The 19,902-nt window shown below is 35.3% G+C and overlaps 2 protein-coding genes and 1 long non-coding RNA gene across 3 annotated transcripts in view; 1 reads left to right on the top strand and 2 right to left on the bottom strand.

Annotated features, from left to right (window-relative positions):
• LOC129433194 (uncharacterized) overlaps positions 1-19,902 on the bottom strand; it is a 36,784-nt gene that overhangs the window by 9,817 nt on the left and 7,065 nt on the right. The window lies entirely within an intron of this gene.
• LOC141349131 (tereporin-Ca1-like) lies at positions 9,507-10,274 on the bottom strand. Its single transcript, XM_073864560.1, has 2 exons — positions 10,162-10,274; positions 9,507-9,927 (listed from the first exon to the last, which is right to left on the bottom strand). Exons 1-2 carry the CDS (start codon positions 10,260-10,262, stop codon positions 9,507-9,509), a joined length of 522 nt encoding a protein of 173 aa, XP_073720661.1. The 5' UTR covers positions 10,263-10,274.
• On the top strand, positions 13,815-15,047 carry LOC141362471 (uncharacterized). Its single transcript, XR_012368252.1, has 2 exons — positions 13,815-14,246; positions 14,669-15,047. It is a non-coding gene; the product is annotated as an uncharacterized lncRNA (long non-coding RNA).

The following is a 19,902-nucleotide window of genomic DNA, read 5'->3' as shown; positions in this document are numbered from 1 at the left end:
AAACGTTCAAACAGGCGCTATCTTTACTAATCGACTGCAGATTTAAATATAATACAGATACATTCTCGACTGAACTAATCTTAAAACTACACTTTGTGACCAAGAAACGGTAATATAAAGAAACTGCTTTTCTGTCCATTGAGTTGTTATGAGCTTCAAAGCAGCCGAAAGTTTTACCTGTCATTCTGGCCGCCCTCAAATCCGTGGTGGAAGAAGTAGTTCTCAAACAAAGAGGCTTTTAAAATAACTCCGTTGTTGTTTTCTAGTTTTCGTTTTTCAAACGTGTGCCGTCGAACTGTTGTATAAAAGCAATATCGCTCTCGGAGTCGTGTGATATAGCTCTATATCATCACGGCTGTGATTGCCTCCGGCACTCGGCCTGCGGCCTCGTGCCTCTGGCCTAATCACAGCCGTGATGATATAGAGCTATATCACACTCCTACTCGAGCGATATTGCTTAAATATATATATATATATATATATAGTAGGACTGGACGAGACTGGGTCGCAAGTCTCCCTACTCACCTTTGCCTACCTGGAAAGGAAAACCCCTTGGAACACTTACCACTGCCTGTCTGGAAAGAAAAGCCCCTACTAAATACTCACCACTGCCGCAGGCAGAAGAAAGTCCCCTTCCTATAAGCTACTGCCATTTATTCATCGTGCCTGGTCTGGAGGAGAGAGGCCGGGAGGAGGACTTTTAGATGCAAGAAACTATTTTAACTAATTTAAAGTCTGTCTGTCCTTTTGGGCCTCTGGGAACTCTTCGGATAAAGTGGTCCAGGATAAAGGGGCGGGGTCCAAGGCTCCGGTGGCCCACCCCGACCTGTGACGCAATGACGCAATGATGTGCACTTGCTAGCCTTTTCCATTTATGTGTTCTCTGAATGCTTTGGAGGAGCCTCGCCTAGCCTCTGAAAGAAGTGACTTGTAAGGACTAGTCCTGCCAAGGAACTATCCTTGACATTGAGAAACGGCCATGCATCCTATCCTGTATATGGGATATTTCTCGAATGAAGGACTCTCTCACACACACACAGAGAGAGAGAAAGAGAGAGAGAGAGAGAGAGAGAGAGAGAGAGAGAGAGAGAGAGAGAGAGAGAGACAGAGAGAAGAGAGATCGTTTCCATAAGCAGGTGAGAAATTGTTCTGCTAGTAAAGTCAAAATTGTTATTATTTCTTGTGTAGCTTCAGTTACTGGATTAGCCTACAGCAAACATATTTTGCCTATTTTTGGATAAGAGAAGATAAAGTGTGAATGTCAAAATGTGTAATACAGAGAACACTATTTGTGTCCCTGTCTGTTTATGAAGTGCTAAAATGTCATTAACCACGCCCCATTTGTCGGATGATGTCGGAAAAGAGAACACAAATAAAAAATGTTGATTTAAAATCACATCATAAAAAAGATGTGCATGTGCACTTGAGCAGTGTGTTATTTCTGTAAAATGTAATTACGCGCAAACTAAATCTGCAGTCTAAACAAATGTATAAATCAAGTATCAAACGTAAACAAAAAGATTGGCAGCATTTTCAAAAAAAAGTGTATATTTTATATTGATGATCTGAGAACGCACAAATGACACAGCAAATGTCTTCCTAAATAATCAACACACAGTGCTTTGTCCAATGTTTTACATAAGAATAAACAATTACCTAATCACCCTTATTTTCACATTTAACATTAATTGAAATTTATTTAAACATCTTTAATTTCTAAATGTACTATTGTGAATTATTTTAATTTACTAATTTAAATAAAAACATATTTCTATAAACATTTATGTCTCTAACCTATAAACTGTGCTGATTATTATAAAGGTTTAAGTATAAAGCTTTGTTCACTTACCTTCATCAACACCCTTCTGTCCCAGACTCAGCTGTATCTGAAGTTGTTACTTTCAGTTCATATTTATACCCTATGAGGACGTTTCCCATCTCTTCCAGAATCCCCATGAAAATCCCTGGCACCACGTGATTAAAAATAAAAGCACCGATGTTTTCATCCCTGCAGCTGTTTAGTGTCAAACATCCGACTGATGGTTTGTGTTTCTCTGAGGTTTTATGATGTCTGATAAATGTGTTGTACTGTTATTTTGTTAAGTATTTTATCTATACATGATCTTTGTGGTCTTGTTGTTAAACACTGTAAGTGTTGTTGGGACGGCAAGGTTCTTCAAGCATCACAATATACATCATATAAAAATGACTGCACAGGCCTTAGCTAACAAAAAACCCCAGATCTGTTATATTATATATGTTTGTTCTTTCTTCATATGACCTCTGTATTTTCATAATGTGTATATTAAGGAAATGCTTATCCTGGTATGCAATATTATAAAATGCATAAAACACTTGCATCACATCTTGCTTTTTAATGGTTTAAAACAATACAAACTTATTGTACCAAGAACGGATTTTCTGCCATTATTTACTCTCACCTTCATGTCAATGCTGTATCTTCTTCAGGTCTGTGCTCTCCATGAATACTCCAAATTCTGTGTCGTGTTTTGTTTGTTTTGTTAGATATAGATTTTAACACTTTTCCCTAGTATAATACACAGTTTTTTGTTATAAAATTTTAAAGTTTTTAATAGTTAATTAATTTATGGCTGTGTGACCTATTGCAGAATAAACTAGTGATGCATTTGATGAATTTGAAACCATCGGCATATCGGCAATAGCACGAGAAAGGACGATACCGATTGTTTATTAATTAACTGCATAAAGAAATACATTATATGTAAAAAAAAAAAGAGTTAATATTGTTAATAAAAGAAATGCTGAATAGCAAAAAAACACCTTTGAAGGTTGTCATGCTGTCTTATTATATTTGTTTTAGCTTAATTTGTGCCTCTCTTATTATGTTGGTAAGTTGAATGTTAATTAGATCCAATCCATGTTCAGTAAAAATAATTTGATGCAGAAATAAACTAGCTAATAGACCAACTGTATAGTATTGTATACAAGTGTTTAATATCGGTATCGGCATCGGTATCAGCCAGAAGTTGTCTGTTTAAATCGGTATCCGTATCGGCCCAAAAAATCCTATCGGTGCATCCCTAGAATAAACTTGTAATTTCTACAGTTACTTACCACAAAATGCCCAGTAAAATACCATAATTTTCTTTTCCAGTTCATTACTGTAACATGCATTGCATTATGTGTATTAACATTTAATTTACAGTGATTTACTGTATGTTTTGAATTTGCGGTAGACTGCTGTAAAACAACAGCAGTAGTGCTACTGTAGTTGAATAAAACAGTATTATAAAAGCATATAAAATGGAAAAATAAAATATATCTATGACATGAAATACATTTTATTTGTTATGCTTTTAGCAGTGAAGCAAATTTCCAAATGTGAATTGTTTTTCAGCAGTGTAAATAATTTATTGAGAATTGTAGATATAAACAAGAAAGTGATTATGGATAAATGCTTGACCGTCAGATTTAAATTTGACCTCAAGACTTCAAAACACTAGTGACGCCAAGATTTCGCTCCTCTGAGTGTCGGGAGAGTGACAGAAGAGGCTACTTGGTGAGTGTAGCGAGTAACTTTTATTAAGTGACTCTGTGGCACTGTGATAGTGTTACGGACCTTTGACACGGGTGACCTGGGTTCGATTCCTCTTTAAGGGAATATTTTTTTTAAAACTAGGTTACAGTGAGGGTATTATACTGTAAAATGGAACTGCGGTAAAGGCATCATAATGTAAAAAACATGTACAGTTACAGTATGGTACTGTAATGGCGCAGTTACAGTAACTCACTGGCAACGAGTTACTGCATACAAGAAAAAGTCTAACAGTGTAATGTTGTACTTGTAATATACATGTTTACAGTGTTAATTCAATAAATGCAGTTGTTAAATTGTTAGATTGTGTTTGCGACTGATTTTTCATCAGTTCCATTGAAATCCGATTCAGTGGTCTTGGTCCAGACTTGAGGTTTAAATTTTAAAATGTAGTTTGTAGGAAAAGAACGGGTGTGCTTGTGTAACACTCTAGTATAATGTTTTGCAAAAAGAATCGAAAAAATCTAATAGTCATGTCATGTATTTTCATACAAGGTTATATATTTATCTCAAAAGAAGATATGCACTTTAAACCACTTCCCGCTATGTAACTAATAATGTAAAAGATAATTTATACAATACAGGAGTCAATTTCAATTGTTTTACCTCTTTATTAGATTTTACAGTCAGACATGCATACTTTTTATACCATCTTAATTTTCTGACATGAATTCATGAAAATAGTTTTTCACAAACTACATTTTCATCTCAGCTTGTCATGGATCTCTACTTTAATAATAGCTTTGCCCACATTTGACATAATAGTTTTTCACTGTAGTTTTTCACCAGGTTTGCACACACTGCAGGAGGGATTTTGGCCCACTCCTCCACACAGATCTTCTCTAGATCAGTCAGGTTTCTGGCCTGGCACTGAGAAACACAGAGTTTGAGTTCCCTCCAAAGATTCTCTATTGGGTTTAGAGACTGGCTAGGCCACGCCAGAACCTTGATATGCTTCTTACAGAGACACTCCTTGGTTATCCTGGCTGTGTGCTTCGGGTCAATATCATGTTGGAAAACCCAGCCTCAACCCATCTTCAATGCTCTAGGGAAGGAGGTTGTTCCCCAAAATTTTGCAATACATGGCCCGGTCATCCTCTCCGTAATACAGTGCAGTTGCCCTGTCCCATTTGCAGAAAAACACCCCCAAAGCATGATGCTACCACCCCCATGCTTCACAGTAGGGATGGTGTTCTTGGGATGGTACTCATCATTCTTCTTCCTCCAAACACGTTTAGTGGAATTATGACCAAAAAGTTCTATTTTGGTCTCATCTGACCACATGACTTTCTCCCATGACTCCTCTGGATCATCCAAATGGTCATTGGCAAACTTAAGACGGGCCTGGACATGTGCTGGTTTAAGCAGGGGAACCTTCCGTGCCATGCATGATTTCAAACCATGACGTCTTCGTGTATTACCAACAGTAATCTTGGAAACGGTGGTCCAAGCTCTTTCCAGGTCATTGACCAGCTCCTCCCGTGTAGTTCTGGGCTGATTTCTCGCCTTTCTTAGGATCATTGAGACCCCACGAGGTGAGATCTTTCATGGAGCCCCAGTCCGAGGGAGATTGACAGTCATGTTTAGCTTCTTCCATTTTCTAATGATTGCTCCAACGGTGGACCTTTTTTCGGCACGCTGCTTGGCAATTTCCCCGCAGCCCTTTTCAGCCTTGTGGAGGTGTACAATTTTGTCTGTAGTGTCTTTGGACAGCTCTTTGGTCTTGGCCATGTTAGTAGTTGGATTCTTACTGATTGTATAGGGTGGACAGGTGTCTTTATGCAGCCAACAACCTCAACTAATTTAGGATAATAAATGGAGTGGGGGTGGACATTTTAAAGGCAGACTAACAGGTCAGAATTCTAGCTGATAGACAGGTGTTCAAATGCTTATTTGAAGCTGTATCATACAAATAAATAGTTAAAAAATCATACATTGTGATTTTTTTTAGATTACGTCTCTCACAGTGGACATGCACCTACATTGACAATTTCAGATCTGTTCCATGATTTCCAATTGGGAGAACTTGCAAAATAGCAGGGTGTTCAAATACTTAAAGAGTTTCGTTGCAAAACGAGATAAATCCATTTTTTAACATTTTTGTCAAAACATGTTTATTAGTATGTTATCATGTTATTATTTTGTTTTATGGTGCTACTTAGCTGAATTTTTTTAAGTTATGAAGGTTTAAATCAAAACAAACCAGCTGCAGTTGAATTGAAATTAATTGGAATGCACAACCAAAAAACGAGATTTTTGAACAATTAAAAAACGGTGGTTATTTCGTTTTGCAACGAAACTCTTCACTTATTTTCCTCACTGTATGCATGCATATACCTACTTGCATCCATACACACATAACCAAAATAAAACTGTGTAGCAGCACACCAAGGAAAAGAAAAAAAACAACAAAAAAAGAAAAAAAAACAATATCAATACTTTTTACAAGTTTACAAAAAAAACATTTACTATTATCGTAATTTTTCTTTTCTTTTTTATTTCTCCTTCCTTCCTCCTACCCTTTAACAAAAAATGTCCGAAAAGGAGTAGGATGAAGCCGAAGCTTTTATGTTTCCCACCCCTCCTTCCCTTTAGTCTTTTCTTTATCCTTTTTACAACAGAATAACCAATATACTCAATAATTCATCTAATTGTACACATTCCAAACCCTTTCATTTATTTATTTACATTTTAATTAAGTCATCAATTTCGGAAGAGAACCCAAATAAAAAATGAGATTTGATGCAGCAAATAAAAATTTCATAAAAAGAAGAGGTGTATGCACACTTGAGTTCTGGAAAATGTAATAAATAGCAAAAAAAATCTGCATGCTAAAAACAGTACAATTGCATTTCAATTAGGTGATCTGGAAAAGCCCAAATAACACAGCACAACTGTCTTGATAAAATAAATAAGAGGCAGTGAGTTTTGTCCCTTACAATGCAATTATTGAAAGTCATGGTTTACATAAGAATATACAATTAACAAATCACATTTATTTTTACATTTATCATTAATTGACATTTATTTAAACATTTTGAATTTATAAATGTATTATACATATTATTTAAATAAAAACATATTTCGATAAACATTTATATTAATGTGTCTCTGTATTCTATAAACTGTGATGATTATTATAAAAGTTTTAGTATAAAGCTTAATTTAATTATTACCTTTATCAAAACCCTTCTGTCCCAGCTGTAACCGAAGGAGCGAAAGACGTGAACGAATAGTAGCCTATGTCCGAATCCTCATATAAAGAGTTGGCGAGAAATCCCAGGATGCCCTACTGTGTCTGCCCTGAAACATTGATAGATGGATACATTCTCTTTTCATGCTTTCCCAGTAATTGTTATATCGACCGGAGACCAGCAACATGTAGGGTGACCATCTCCAATCAGACAAAATGTGGGACAAGTAGCATGATAAAGTGAGACAACTTAAGCTTAAACTTAAAACAAACTGTAAACTTATTTCTGAAATCTGATTGGTTGATTGCAGGGTCAACATAATGTTGCCCTGAGGACATCAACAACTTGGCAAAATCAGGAGAGCCACACTACCACCAAGCCAACCATGCTGTTCTTTGGGGAGCATGGGTGGCGTGGTGTCTTAATCTTTTGGTCAGTAAGTGTTAAGGGGAGCCTATTTAAGGAATGAGTGGGTGATCTGGCGCATTTCCAATAATCAAATTAATCCGTTGGAGAAAAGTGATGCACTTAAGGAGGATAGCGGTTTGATCGTCAGTCAATCCTGAAAGCTTAAAGTTTTAATTACTTTGGTTTTATTTACATGCGGTAGGCTAATTTCCAGTCTGTAGTGATGCCAAAGTAAAGCTTTCTTGAACCACTAAAGCTTTTAGCATAATTGTATTGGGAAAAGATTCATTATTCAAAGCTTTTAAAAACGAGGACCTCTGTGGCTGAAAGTGGGTAAGCGCCGCTGTGCTCCAAAATTTTTTAGGCTCTGTATCATAATGTGTGCTATATTGCTTATAGTGTGTACTACATTGCTGTTATGTATGGAAGCTGGTTTCCGCCATTTTGTAAAAAAAATAATGAAATTAAATTCTGACTTTGTATCTCAAAATTATGGAAGCCTGTTTCCACCATGTTGTAAAAAATAATAAAATAAAATTCTGACTTGTTATCTCAAAATTATGGAAGCCTGTTTCCAACATGTTGTAAAAGATAATACAATAAAATTGACTTTATATCTCAGAATTCTGACTTTGCATCTCAGAATTGTGACTTTATATCTCAAAATTCTGAGATATAAAGTCAGAATTCTGAGATATAAAGTCAGAATTCTGACTTTACATCTCAGAATTCTGAGATACAAAGTCAGAATTTTATTTGATTGTTTTTTACAACATGGCGGAAACGGGCTTCCATAGTTATGCAATGATCTGCTGTCAATAAAAATGCATACAGAAAAACGCATTTTATAAACTCTTGGATGTTTTGAAGTGACACAATAGAGATATAGGCTAGTTTTGTCATAATGTGACAGTCTTTTCCTGAGATGAACAGCAGATGTCGCTGTGTGTCTGTTGTAGTTTAAATGCAGCAGCTCATCATCCTCTAGGGCAGGAGTTGGCAAATTTTTCTTACTCAAGGGCCACATCAGGTTTTTAAATCAATGTATACTAGAACGACAAATGTAGCTTTAATTATTCTGTTACTACTGTAGGGTACTATTCTGTACTATAGACATTCATCTTCACTCCACTTTTATGAACACTTCACTTAAGAATTTTTTTTACAGTTAATACAAAACTTTTTTGTAATCTCTGTATTAAATAAAAATAATATATTCTACACTGTTAATATTTTAATCCTAAAATAGTAAGACTAAAAATAGTGAGTAAAAATCATTTTCGCACTTTATTATATCTTTTTTAATAAAATATAGAATTAATAGGATTCCTACATGCTAAATAACAACATGAATAACATATGACTTCATTATCTTTTTCAGAACCTTACGACAATGTTTATAATTAATATAGCAACATTATTAGGTTTTATTTTACAGATGAATATATATTTACATAGCACAAAATCTGACTGTCCTGCAGCACCAGAGGCCATGTTGTATTTACATTTGCCTATACAGCTCTGTAGCATTTTATATAAAACAAATAATGTTTTTACATTAAACATGCATTTTTTTATTATTTAAGAGGGTGTCCCAAATTAGTTGAATGCTACTGTCCAATTTTCTATCATGTTCAGGTAAATTGGGACAGACCAAAAGAAAAAAACAGAACAAAGAATATTACACATAATTGCAAAAAATTGAGTGATACAAGTAATACAAGTTCAAATTGTGGTTTAAAATACATTGTATATACCTTAACTATTTTTAGAAATTTAAACTATAGTACCGAGCACCTAAGGGTGACATTGGAGTAAAAAAAATCAAAAGTTTAGTTTCATGTGCTCATGCGAAATCTTCATGTGCAGAATTTTTTTAAAAGTTTAGTTTCACATGCTCACGTATTTTCGGGTGCGCATGTGGACTAAACTTTATTTAATTTTTGTTCCATGTCTCCTTAGGGGCTTTGTACATGTGTGACCTATTGCAGAATAAATGTCTCAACTGAGTTTACTGTACCTGTAATGTTGTACTTGTATATAAATGTTTACAGAATTTATTTAATAAATGCAGTTGTAAAAATTGTCAGATTGTGTTTGTGACTGATTTCCCCCCAGTTCCACCAAAATCCGCTTTAGTGATCTTGGGCAGACTTGAGGTTTACATTTTATTTTCTATATTTATCTTGAAAAAATGTAATCTGAGATATGGACTTTAAATCACTTCCCACTATGTAACTAATAATGTAAAATATCCTTTATACCATACAGGATTTAGTTAATTTCAACTATTTTGTCTCTATTTTACAGTCACAACTGCATACTTTTTATCTCAGCCTGTCGTGGATCTCTAGTTTAATAATAGCTTTGCCCACATTTGACATAGTTGCTTCTAATTTAACTCTCTGTGCATTGTAGGTGATTCCAGACACTTTTGCCCTCCCACGGATAAAACTGTTGTCGCTTTCGTAATACATTTTTTCGTACAAGGCTTCATTGCAGTCACGATCTGTCCTGATCACCCCAATCCCAAAGATGTTATCGAAGAAGCCGTTGAAGGGAACAGAGAACAGAATAGCCATGCGATCAGTGCACTCCTGGTTCTCCATGTGGAAGAGGTCATAGGTCAAGACACCTACGACCCCAAAGGCAGTGAAGGCAATCTTTGTGAACGCACAGACCCCAGTGTTTTTGGAGCTGATTGTGGGCTGAGGAGGATGCCAGCAGGACCCACTGCATGTGTAGACCCTGAGAGAAGTTTAGAGTTAGTCGATAATGTTTTAATATCGTAACAGTGAAAAGGTTTTCATTAAGTTAACAGGATTTTTCTTGAACACATTTGCTTATTTTAAGTGTACTTGGAAGCATCAGAATTGTTTGGTTTATTATCAGTAGAAGTTCAAATAATTTGAAAGACAAAACAAATGACAATGTATCCCTAAATGCAAAGGGCGTTGCCTAAATGCATCATGTTCTCCTAACTTTGGGTTGTTGAGGCAGTAGACGTCGCTCATGTTGTTGATCTCTATTGTGCAGCTCCTGATGCGGTCTATATTTGCGGACACTCTCTCTACAGTCTGCATGTTGTCACTTTTTTAGAAAGGATCATAAAAGATTGGAAAAAAACAAAGATTATTTATACAAGACTGGACAAATGCCTTTGCGAATATGAATTTTGCATTTGTGTGCTGCGTGTAATTTTTGCCGAACCATAAATTCTTCTCAAAGCTCCAAACACATCAATGCAACATGCACACAAATATTTTCATGCATATTTAATAAATAATGAATTGGGTATTGCATATGTAGATCCTTAGTAAATGAATACACTAGATAAAAATTAAACTTGAGATTTACAAAAAAGATTTATATAGTGGCACGTACCGCAGTATAGTGGGTCTACTGGGCGACGCCCCTGTATGACAGAGTCAGGAATGAATGAAAATATAAAAAATATAGCTATCACATACAACATTAAAAAAGACATTTATTTTTAAATGAAAAAAATGCTTGATCTGTCGCATTTGTCGTACATCTATTTAAAATTTCATATATGAACGTGAAAAAAACATATGAATGGCCCTTTATTAGAATGGCCCTACAATGGAAACAATGGAAAATAAAATGAAATCATTTTAGTGTATGAATCATTATAGTCAAGAAATGGCTGCCCACCCAAAAATCCTGACTGTCCCCCAGTCCAGTAAGCATAATACTGTGCCTGCATGAGATTACGTTGGGTTTTCATGTCTGTACATTATATAATATTTTCTCTGATAGTTTGGGCAAATCTGTTGCTCTACAGTAAGTTTATGATCATTTCATCAATTCAACATATATTAAGCGCAGAAAAGAGACATTCTTTTATAGAATATTTAAATACGGTTAGTTAATTTTTTCTATACATTATCCAATATTATTTTAAATTAGAATTTTTATGTCCAAATCATAGTATGTTAATATAAATGTCATTAAGTTCTGTTTAAATGTATGAAACAAAAAAATTCAGAGTTTGTAGATTAAACTCAGGCATCCAAATAACATTTATTTCTACTGCTGGTAGATTTATTATTTAAATTGATTAATCATTAATATTCCTTTAAATAGTAACATATTTGTATAAATATTCATGCATTAATGTGTCTCTGTATTCTATCAGTGTCTATTGCGATGACTATGAAAGGCATAAAGTCAAATGTACTCACCTTCATCAAAACTCCTCTCATCTGTCAAAGAGTAACTGAACACTGTAAACACACTGATACATAGTTGTGCAATGATCGTCTGTGATTTGTCAACTGTTACTCCTCCCACATAAAAAATACTCTAGTAGCCTAAACTATAGTTTATTACAGTAAATACTACACTTTGGTAATGCAGCTATATTACTGTAGTCGATATAACAATATTAAATCAATAAACCCCAAGAAGCACCGGGTTACAGTGCATTAGGAGAAGCAGAGTGCCTAAAACCCAATTAGTTGTTATATAATACACTGTAACATCACTGCTTCGCGGGGCTTATTGATTTATTTTATTCTATTTTATTTAACCAGATAAACTCTTTGAGATTTAAAAAAGGTCCTAATATAGACCCTTGGAGAACACCTTTAAAAATCTCCAAAGAACCAGATCATTTACTTTCTATTTGAACACATTGAGTTCTTCCACTTAAATATTTTTTGAATCTTTTGAATTCATGAAATAACGTAATTTGATAGACCAATACTCTTTAGTCTGCATAGCAATATTTCATGATTCACTGTGTAGAAAGCTTTAGATAAATCAATCAAGAGAGAAGCACAAAAATCACCTTTATTAATCAATCACAATATCATTTAAAACCTGATTAGAAGACAGCAGATTGTTTACATTCAAGTAGTGTGTCAACTGATCACAAATAAGACTTTCTAGGATCTTTGATAAGACACAAGCTTTTAAATTGGTCTATAGTTGTTAAACTCTGCAGGACCCCCCCCCCCCCCTCTTTAACAGGGGAACAACCAATGCTCTCACAAGAATTCATACATATTTTATGAGTTGGCTATCGTGTTAATTCATACGACCACATTCATACGTTTTGGTACATTTTGCCTAGATTGTTGTTTTTTATTGAGAATCGTACAATTTTGCACATTTAACTTCGTATGAATTCAATTAGGCAACTTGTAAAATATGTATGATTTCTCGTGAGATCAGGCTGAAACAACTGATGCTGATTTCCAAATTTCAGGGACGGCTCCTGTATCTAATGAGAGATTGAAAATGTAAGTTAAAGAAAGAGTGATGATATTTGCAGCTAACTTCAGATATATACAGGTAGGTTCCAAATGATCGTAGCCTGGTGATTTGTTCGTGTAAAGTGATCTAAGTGCTTTAAAAACATTGTGACTCTTAATTAGTTGAAATTGAAACTCTTTCTTTTGTGAACGACTTTCTGTATGGATAACATCGATCTCAGAATTATTAAGATTTCATGATTTAAATAAAAAAAATGCTTGTTAAAACAATTAAGCATTTGTTCTTTTTCTGAAATGCTAGTGGAATTTATGTTTATACACAAAGGAAAGCTAAAGTTATTTTTTTTTACCAGTCAACAACTTTATTCTGACAAAATTATTTGGGATTGCTTGAGTTAGTAGTTTTAGCAATAAAATAATCTGCTTTAGCTTTTCTAATGGCAACCGTACATTTATTTCTAAGCCTTCTGACACTAGTCCGAGCTTGAGTCAGATTTTCTGGCTTTAGCCCAAGCAACATCACCCTCGTGGATAAGGGCAGATAGTGCTTCAGAGAACCAGGGGTTATCCCTACCTTTTATACCGAATTTTTTAAAGGTGCATGACTATTGATAAAAGATAAAAAGCTATCATATTTCCAAGGAGATTCAACATCTGGGATAAGTAAAATCCTATCCCAATTGTAATGTGCTACTCTAAAAAGAAAACTTTCTACCTTAAAATGATGCAGACATCATCTCGTAATAATACATGGTTTATGATTGGGTAATTTAGTATCTCTGACTCTAGCAATAACACAATGGTCACTAATTTAATTTATACATTAACATATATATCGTGAAACGGTTGAAGTGTGAATCAAATATGTTTGAAAGCATGCTAACTCTTTCCCCACCAGCATTTAAAAAAACCTTGCCAGCCAGCACCAGCATTTTTTAAAGGACAAGTTGGGTATTTTACACTTAAAGCCCTGTTTTCAGATTGTTTATGATGAAATAGAACGGTTTTGACTGAAATTTCGACATATGCGACTGCCCCTAGTATTTTCGGGTGTTTGTGTTTCACCTCCCACCTCTACAACGAGTCTATAGGTGCACTGGAACAATCCTTCCTAAAATGCATTAAACTTTCGTTTACACAGGCGTGAAACTCACCGAGTGGTCAGGGGTGTTCACTGATATGCTCACACAAAAATCGCTGCAAAAGATGCTTTCCAACAGCTGTTTTATCGTAGTTTTTGCCAACTCCATTGACTTGTATTAGATGTGCTATGAGGTACGGTATTACTCCGCGCCGGGAACTTTGTTTCTATTCTTGCAATTGGCAAAGGTGGATTATTGCCATCAACTGGGCTGGAGTGTCTATTATTCAAGCTCTCAACGGAAGAATATACGGGTGTGAGCAGAGCCGGATTAAATAAATGGACTACACTAGGCAGGCTGCATATTTTGGGCCCCCCCATCGAGGTTATTTATGAATTGAAATCTGAAACTTACCAAAGTTACTAATAAAAGTGAATTCACATTTTACATAGCCTAGTCTTTGCTTACAAATTGGTTGTTTGTATACCAAATTAAGTCATGTGTTGTATATTAACCAGTCTATCAGACAATTTTTTGCTAAATGTATTATTTATACGTCATTACACGGCTCTATTAAATGCTATTAAATTATCCTCACCTTATCCATTGGGAGTGTCATTGTTAAGGCAGTAGTACCAGTAAATAACCAATAGGTGTCAGTAATCCGCGGGAGAGCTTCGCTGCATATTTCTCTTCAAGATTGAGAATCGCAACGAAATCCTCGACGAGCAACACGTCCACTGAGGTAAATGTCCTCAAAACACTGGTTATTTATGTTTCAGTTATATGAATTATATAATAACAGTTTTTATATTATGTATAACAGTTTTATCTCGAAGTAATGGTAGTGCTAAACTCTAATGTATCGTTTCTGAGGCTGCTAGATTTTTCTTTACGCTATTCACGTTTGTGAAGTGAATTTAAAGCACATATTGCTTGCATTTGACTTAGTTAGCCACTATCCATTGGTTTTGTTATCATGTTTGGTATCTAACGTGATTTTTGTGGGGCTTAAAGAAAAAAAATCTTGACCCCGCAAGTTCTGCCATTGCAGTCATGAATTATTATGCAAGGAACTGTTTTTTTTTGCCTCGTTATTATACGCAAACATGCCTTATATAACGTAGGGAAATGATCGTTTGTCCTTTATTTATTTATTTTTTGCAGCAACCATGTCTGTGTCCTTAAAGGAACTCTGTCAGGTACAGATTAGAACTATGAACTTGAAAATCAACCATTCTGATGACTGGCGTCCCCATCCGAGTCACCACCTCAGACAACAACAGTCATAAACTCACAAACACAAATACACTCAGTAATGGGCTTAATAAAGAAAGACTTAACTATGATTTTATCTGTGTTAACCTATGATATCAGTTATTGATGTATTTTAAATATTTACGTATTACTAGGCTTATCATATATGCATTGAAGTTTTAAAATGTATCTAATATAATACTTTAATTAAATTGAATGTTTTGGATACCACCATTAAATTATTTTGTGCATGTAAAACACAAGCAGCAATGTTTTTATTGAATTCAATTTTGAATTAAATTGAATGTTTTGCATAACACCATTAAATTATTTTGTGAATGTTAAACACAAGTAAATGTTTTATTTATTGGAGATAAAATGGCTGTTTAATTAATATAATACTTCTGTTTGTTAGGCACTAACAAGTGAAAATAGTTAGGTTTAAGTACATTTATTAAAACTCGATAGCTGTAATGCTTCTGTGCAGAAGGAAGCCCGTGAGCCACGAAGGTAAGTTTGCGAGCGGATTCATTTCCACTTATTAGACAGCAGTCCGCTCATCGTGTTTTGTATTGCATCACTTAAAGTGTATGTTGCAGGTTAACCACCACTGTCGATTAATGGGTACATAAATCACTCAAGATATGTGTATAATTTTTAAAATGTCTCAAAAATGGTCTTAAAGACCACTTTTTTTACGTTTTTGGTATTAACGGTTTTTTTAACGCAATTCTGCGATGACGTCACGTTGGGGAGAAGTGGAGACAGACTCAGCCAGAGCCATAGAGATAGATGAGACATTTATTGCTGTTTAATACTTACGTATATAATTTGGAAATCATATATACATCGTAGGAAATATATAATGTGTTATACTGCAAAGTTACCTTGCTAATTATTATTTATGATATATGTGGAGATAAATAAAACTTCGCAAATCTGCTGATTTGATCCATTCATGTCCTGACCACCAGGCTAGAGATTTTTAAACATCCTTAATCCACACTTACTAGTCTATCAAATAATATCTCAAATATATTGTTTTGTGAAATAAAAGGATGCTTTGTTATATTGTTTATGCGATTATAACGAATCACACGATCATTTTATACGCAGCAGCAGTCAGCAGCTGCAGCACACTCGGATCCGACCGCATACATACTGTAATAAACAGGCGTTCGGCGGCTTTTTACATCACGACAGGCTAAGCCATTTGAGGAGGAACCGCTCATTGATCACCGTATTTTTATAAATCCTGTACATGTTTGGACCTGCCGAACAGGTTGAGCACTTTTATATACTTTATTGAGCAGAGAGGCTGCCTGCACAGTTTGACCAGCGGGCTGCGGGAACCGGCGCACATCACGCCGCCAGACGGGGTTGCTAATATAACTCGAAATGTATAACTATTATCAGATCGGCCCGGGAAAGTCCCGACTCTCTCGATTGCCATTCCGCTACTGGCTGTAAGAAAGTGAGTGCGTTTGGGTCGCTGGTCCCCGCGAACAGACGTGACGTGCTTCACTCACCTTCCAGGATTAGAGACATGCTGCCAAAACCGTTTGTGCTGAAGATCGCATAAAGTTACACCCATTTCAGGCAGGATCATGGACCCCCTCAAGCCAGCATGCACGAGTATGTTAATTGTTTGTTTACTTTCTACACGAAGATATGCTAACCTTATGCTATCTGGCTGTCTGCCAATCTCTCTATACTAGCCTATCCATCTGTCTGTCTGTCTATCTATGTATCTATCTATCTATCTATGTATCTATCTATCTATCTATGTATGTATGTATGTATGTATGTATGTATGTATTTATCTATAATCTGCGCTATCAGAACTGTACTTTACTCGTCTTTCTATAGTCATTCTCAATGCTCTCAAGGCGGCTTTGGTAAATTCTCTCCCCAGCGTGACGTCATACAGTGCGTTGTGGGGGAAAGGAGAATCATTGCAAACCACTGTACTTTTTCATACTTTTTCGGGTTTTGTGATACCCAACAACATAAAATACAATGGATAACAGTCTAAATGTTTATTATCAACAAGCAAATTGCACAAATTCGTTGAAAAATTTTACCTGCAAAACGCCCTTTAAAGATCGTAAACCTTTAAAATCGAGTTTAGTAAGATGTATACTATAGTCAGCTTTGGTTAACTATTGAAGCATCGTCTTTAAGGCTCAATGTGACCGCAGTATTTGTTGAACACTGCTGGCAGCGGCGACGTCTGTGTCCGTACCATTTTATCAATGAGAGCATAAATTCGTATCTCTCTGCTCCCGAGCCATAAAGCTCGTCTTTAATTTAAATAATGTTTAATAACTTAAAAAAATACGGCGTTTTTTTAATTTCCTGAAAAATAATGGTTTTGGAGATACGGGGATCCCGCCCGACAGCGGCGAAATTGTAGATGAGACATTTGAAAAAAAAAAATCCCCCCTCTGTCAGTGCCCCATCCCGCCAATCGGGCCCTAGGCACGTGCCTAGTTTGCCTTTGGGTTAATCCGGCTCTGGGTGTGAGGCGTTTGGAAAAATAGGTCCACAAGTTAACAACGAATGCTAAAACACCTGTTGGAAAGCATCTTTTGCAGAGATTTTTGTGTGAGCATATCAGTGAACACCCCTGACCACTCGGTGAGTTTCACGTCTTTGTAAATGAAAGTTTAATGCATTTTAGGAAGGATTGTTCCAGTGCACCTATAAACCCATTGTAGAGGTGGGAGGTGAAACACAAACACCCGAAAATTCTCGGGGCAGCCACATATGTCGAAATTTCAGTCAAAACCGTTCTATTTCATCATAAACAATCTGAAAACTGGACTTTAAGTGTAAAATACCGAACTTGTCCTTTAAAATTTTCACAAAGTTTAATGCCTTCCATTGGGGTATTGCACAAAAGTAGAATTAAGAAAGATACTAGAAAAGGCTCAGCTTGACCTATAGTTTAATTGGCGCATTCTGGCTTAGTCTGTTGCACAGGATAAGTGCATGTTCACGGCATTTGCACTGATGCAAAAATTGATGAAACTCATAAAAATTAATCATGAAACTGCAAACACTTAACTACTGCTATGTGTATCTACAGTATTTGATGCAAAAAAAAGTGTGCATTATCTTAAAAAAGCTATTTATTTCCTATAACAATATTTGGTGGAACTAAACAGAAATCATTGAATTATTATAAGATGTATTTGACTATATGAAGAATTTTTAAAGGAAAATATTAGGAAAAGGCAACAATAAAATGTCACCTGCTAAGAAGCAAACATGATGGTGTCTCTGTAATACCAAGAAGCCCTCAATATAGGATCCTTCAGTGCATAAAAGTGGATTTCAATCCCACCATAATATAAAGCTTCCAAAAATACATTTGCTGTGAGCTTCATGAAGTTTTCAAACAGTTTTATTAATCGACATGCCATAAAACATTATTAAACATAAAACGTGCATATCATGAATGCTGGGTCTCATTTGTTTTCTGAGAATCTACTGAACCTACTGGTAACTTGTTTGCCACGTAGCAATAAAAAATATACTAAAAACCTTGATTATTCTGGTTAGTCACATTGTACTGCTATGATTTTGAACAAGACTGTACCAACTGATTTAAACATCAAAATAAAAAATAATCACACAGATTTGGAAATAACCTGTCAGATAATAGGCTTTTGTTTTCTGAATGTATACTGTATTTAGTTGAGAAACAAACATGAAATTAAGTTTTTTTAGTCCGCGAAAAATAAAATCTTGGCCTTGGTCGGCTGTTGCACAGTGTGCCCATGAAAAGTTATTTAACCTCAGAACGTTATACAGCAAATACTCCAAGACAGGATATTATTCTTTTCTTTTTAGTATTTATATAGATTTCATTTACAACATTTTTATTAATGTAAGCTATATATTGATTACTCGTTTGATTTATGCCAACCCATAGCCATATTTGTAAGCGGCCCTGTAAGCTTAATGCAAATGGCTTACGCACTGCCATGTTCTGAAACATATGGACCCATAAGCGAAAAATTCAAATAAACACTGAAAATCGTTACCCAGACAGGGATGATGATTATTTTGCATCGTAAGGAGACAGAGTTATCAGGTCTGCACATCTGCTGTGGGTTTTACAAATATCCCCTTCAAGTTCCAGTGTATCGTGGGCAGAACATTGCATGCTGTGACAGTAAACTTCATGACAAACAACCACTCAAAAACAGAAAGCCAAACATGCCACATATCTTTGGAAAGCTGAGATTTTTGTGATTTGATTGATGTAAACCCTTTAAAGAGACAATTAACACAGCACGTACAATAAGTGTCATTTTTAAGCACATTTTAAGTGGATGTTTAACTAATGGAAAGAATTTAAAAGTAATGGCCGCATTTCCATTGAGGTCACTGAGGTCTCTTGATTTTCTGCAGTGAAAGCCCTAATGCTCTTTGTACTCAAAAAGTCAAGCAATCATGACTTAAATTTTGCATTTTAGATCCATAACTTATCTTTGTTCATGTAACTTATTTATTCAACTTACACACACCAAAACAAAAAAACCAAGTGCAATTAATTTAAGATTATCAGTTCAAAATTCTCTGAGGAATACCCATAAGCCCTTGCACTTGATAAATCTAAAGACTTATCTTTAGTCCAAGAAGAACTGATAGGACATATAAACCAATTGAAAACAAACACTCTTTGTTTACTCATTTACTCAGTTTACTCATTAAAATTAGTTCAGTCAACTTATTAGTGTTTTCAGTGTACTTGACTTGGATGCTTGACTTGGAAGTGAGTATCTTATGAGTATCTTGTAAATGTGAATGTCTCTCTTTTATCCTAAACCCATTTGATGCATCAGCAGCATGAACATATTTTGACATGGTGTGATACAGGTTCACATGAAGCACTAAACACATGTTTTGACTTGACCTATTGTGCATTCCTGCCTCTGGTGCCCAGTGGCAGAGATCTGATAAGATAGTATAGCAGAGAAAGAGAGATGGGGGAGAGAACAAAAAAAAAACAGAAAACAAGCAAACTGTATCAGCCCATGCTCACATGAGAAGTTTTCTTCCTGAAAACAGTAAGAAAACAGTGCTATTTTAAACATTAAAGGGCTTTGATAAATCATACAATTTTGAGGTTG

This window comes from Misgurnus anguillicaudatus, unplaced genomic scaffold, assembly GCF_027580225.2.
Source record: "Misgurnus anguillicaudatus unplaced genomic scaffold, ASM2758022v2 HiC_scaffold_27, whole genome shotgun sequence".
Lineage (NCBI taxonomy): Eukaryota > Metazoa > Chordata > Actinopteri > Cypriniformes > Cobitidae > Misgurnus > Misgurnus anguillicaudatus.
This window is presented reverse-complemented; position numbering and strand designations above follow the sequence as displayed.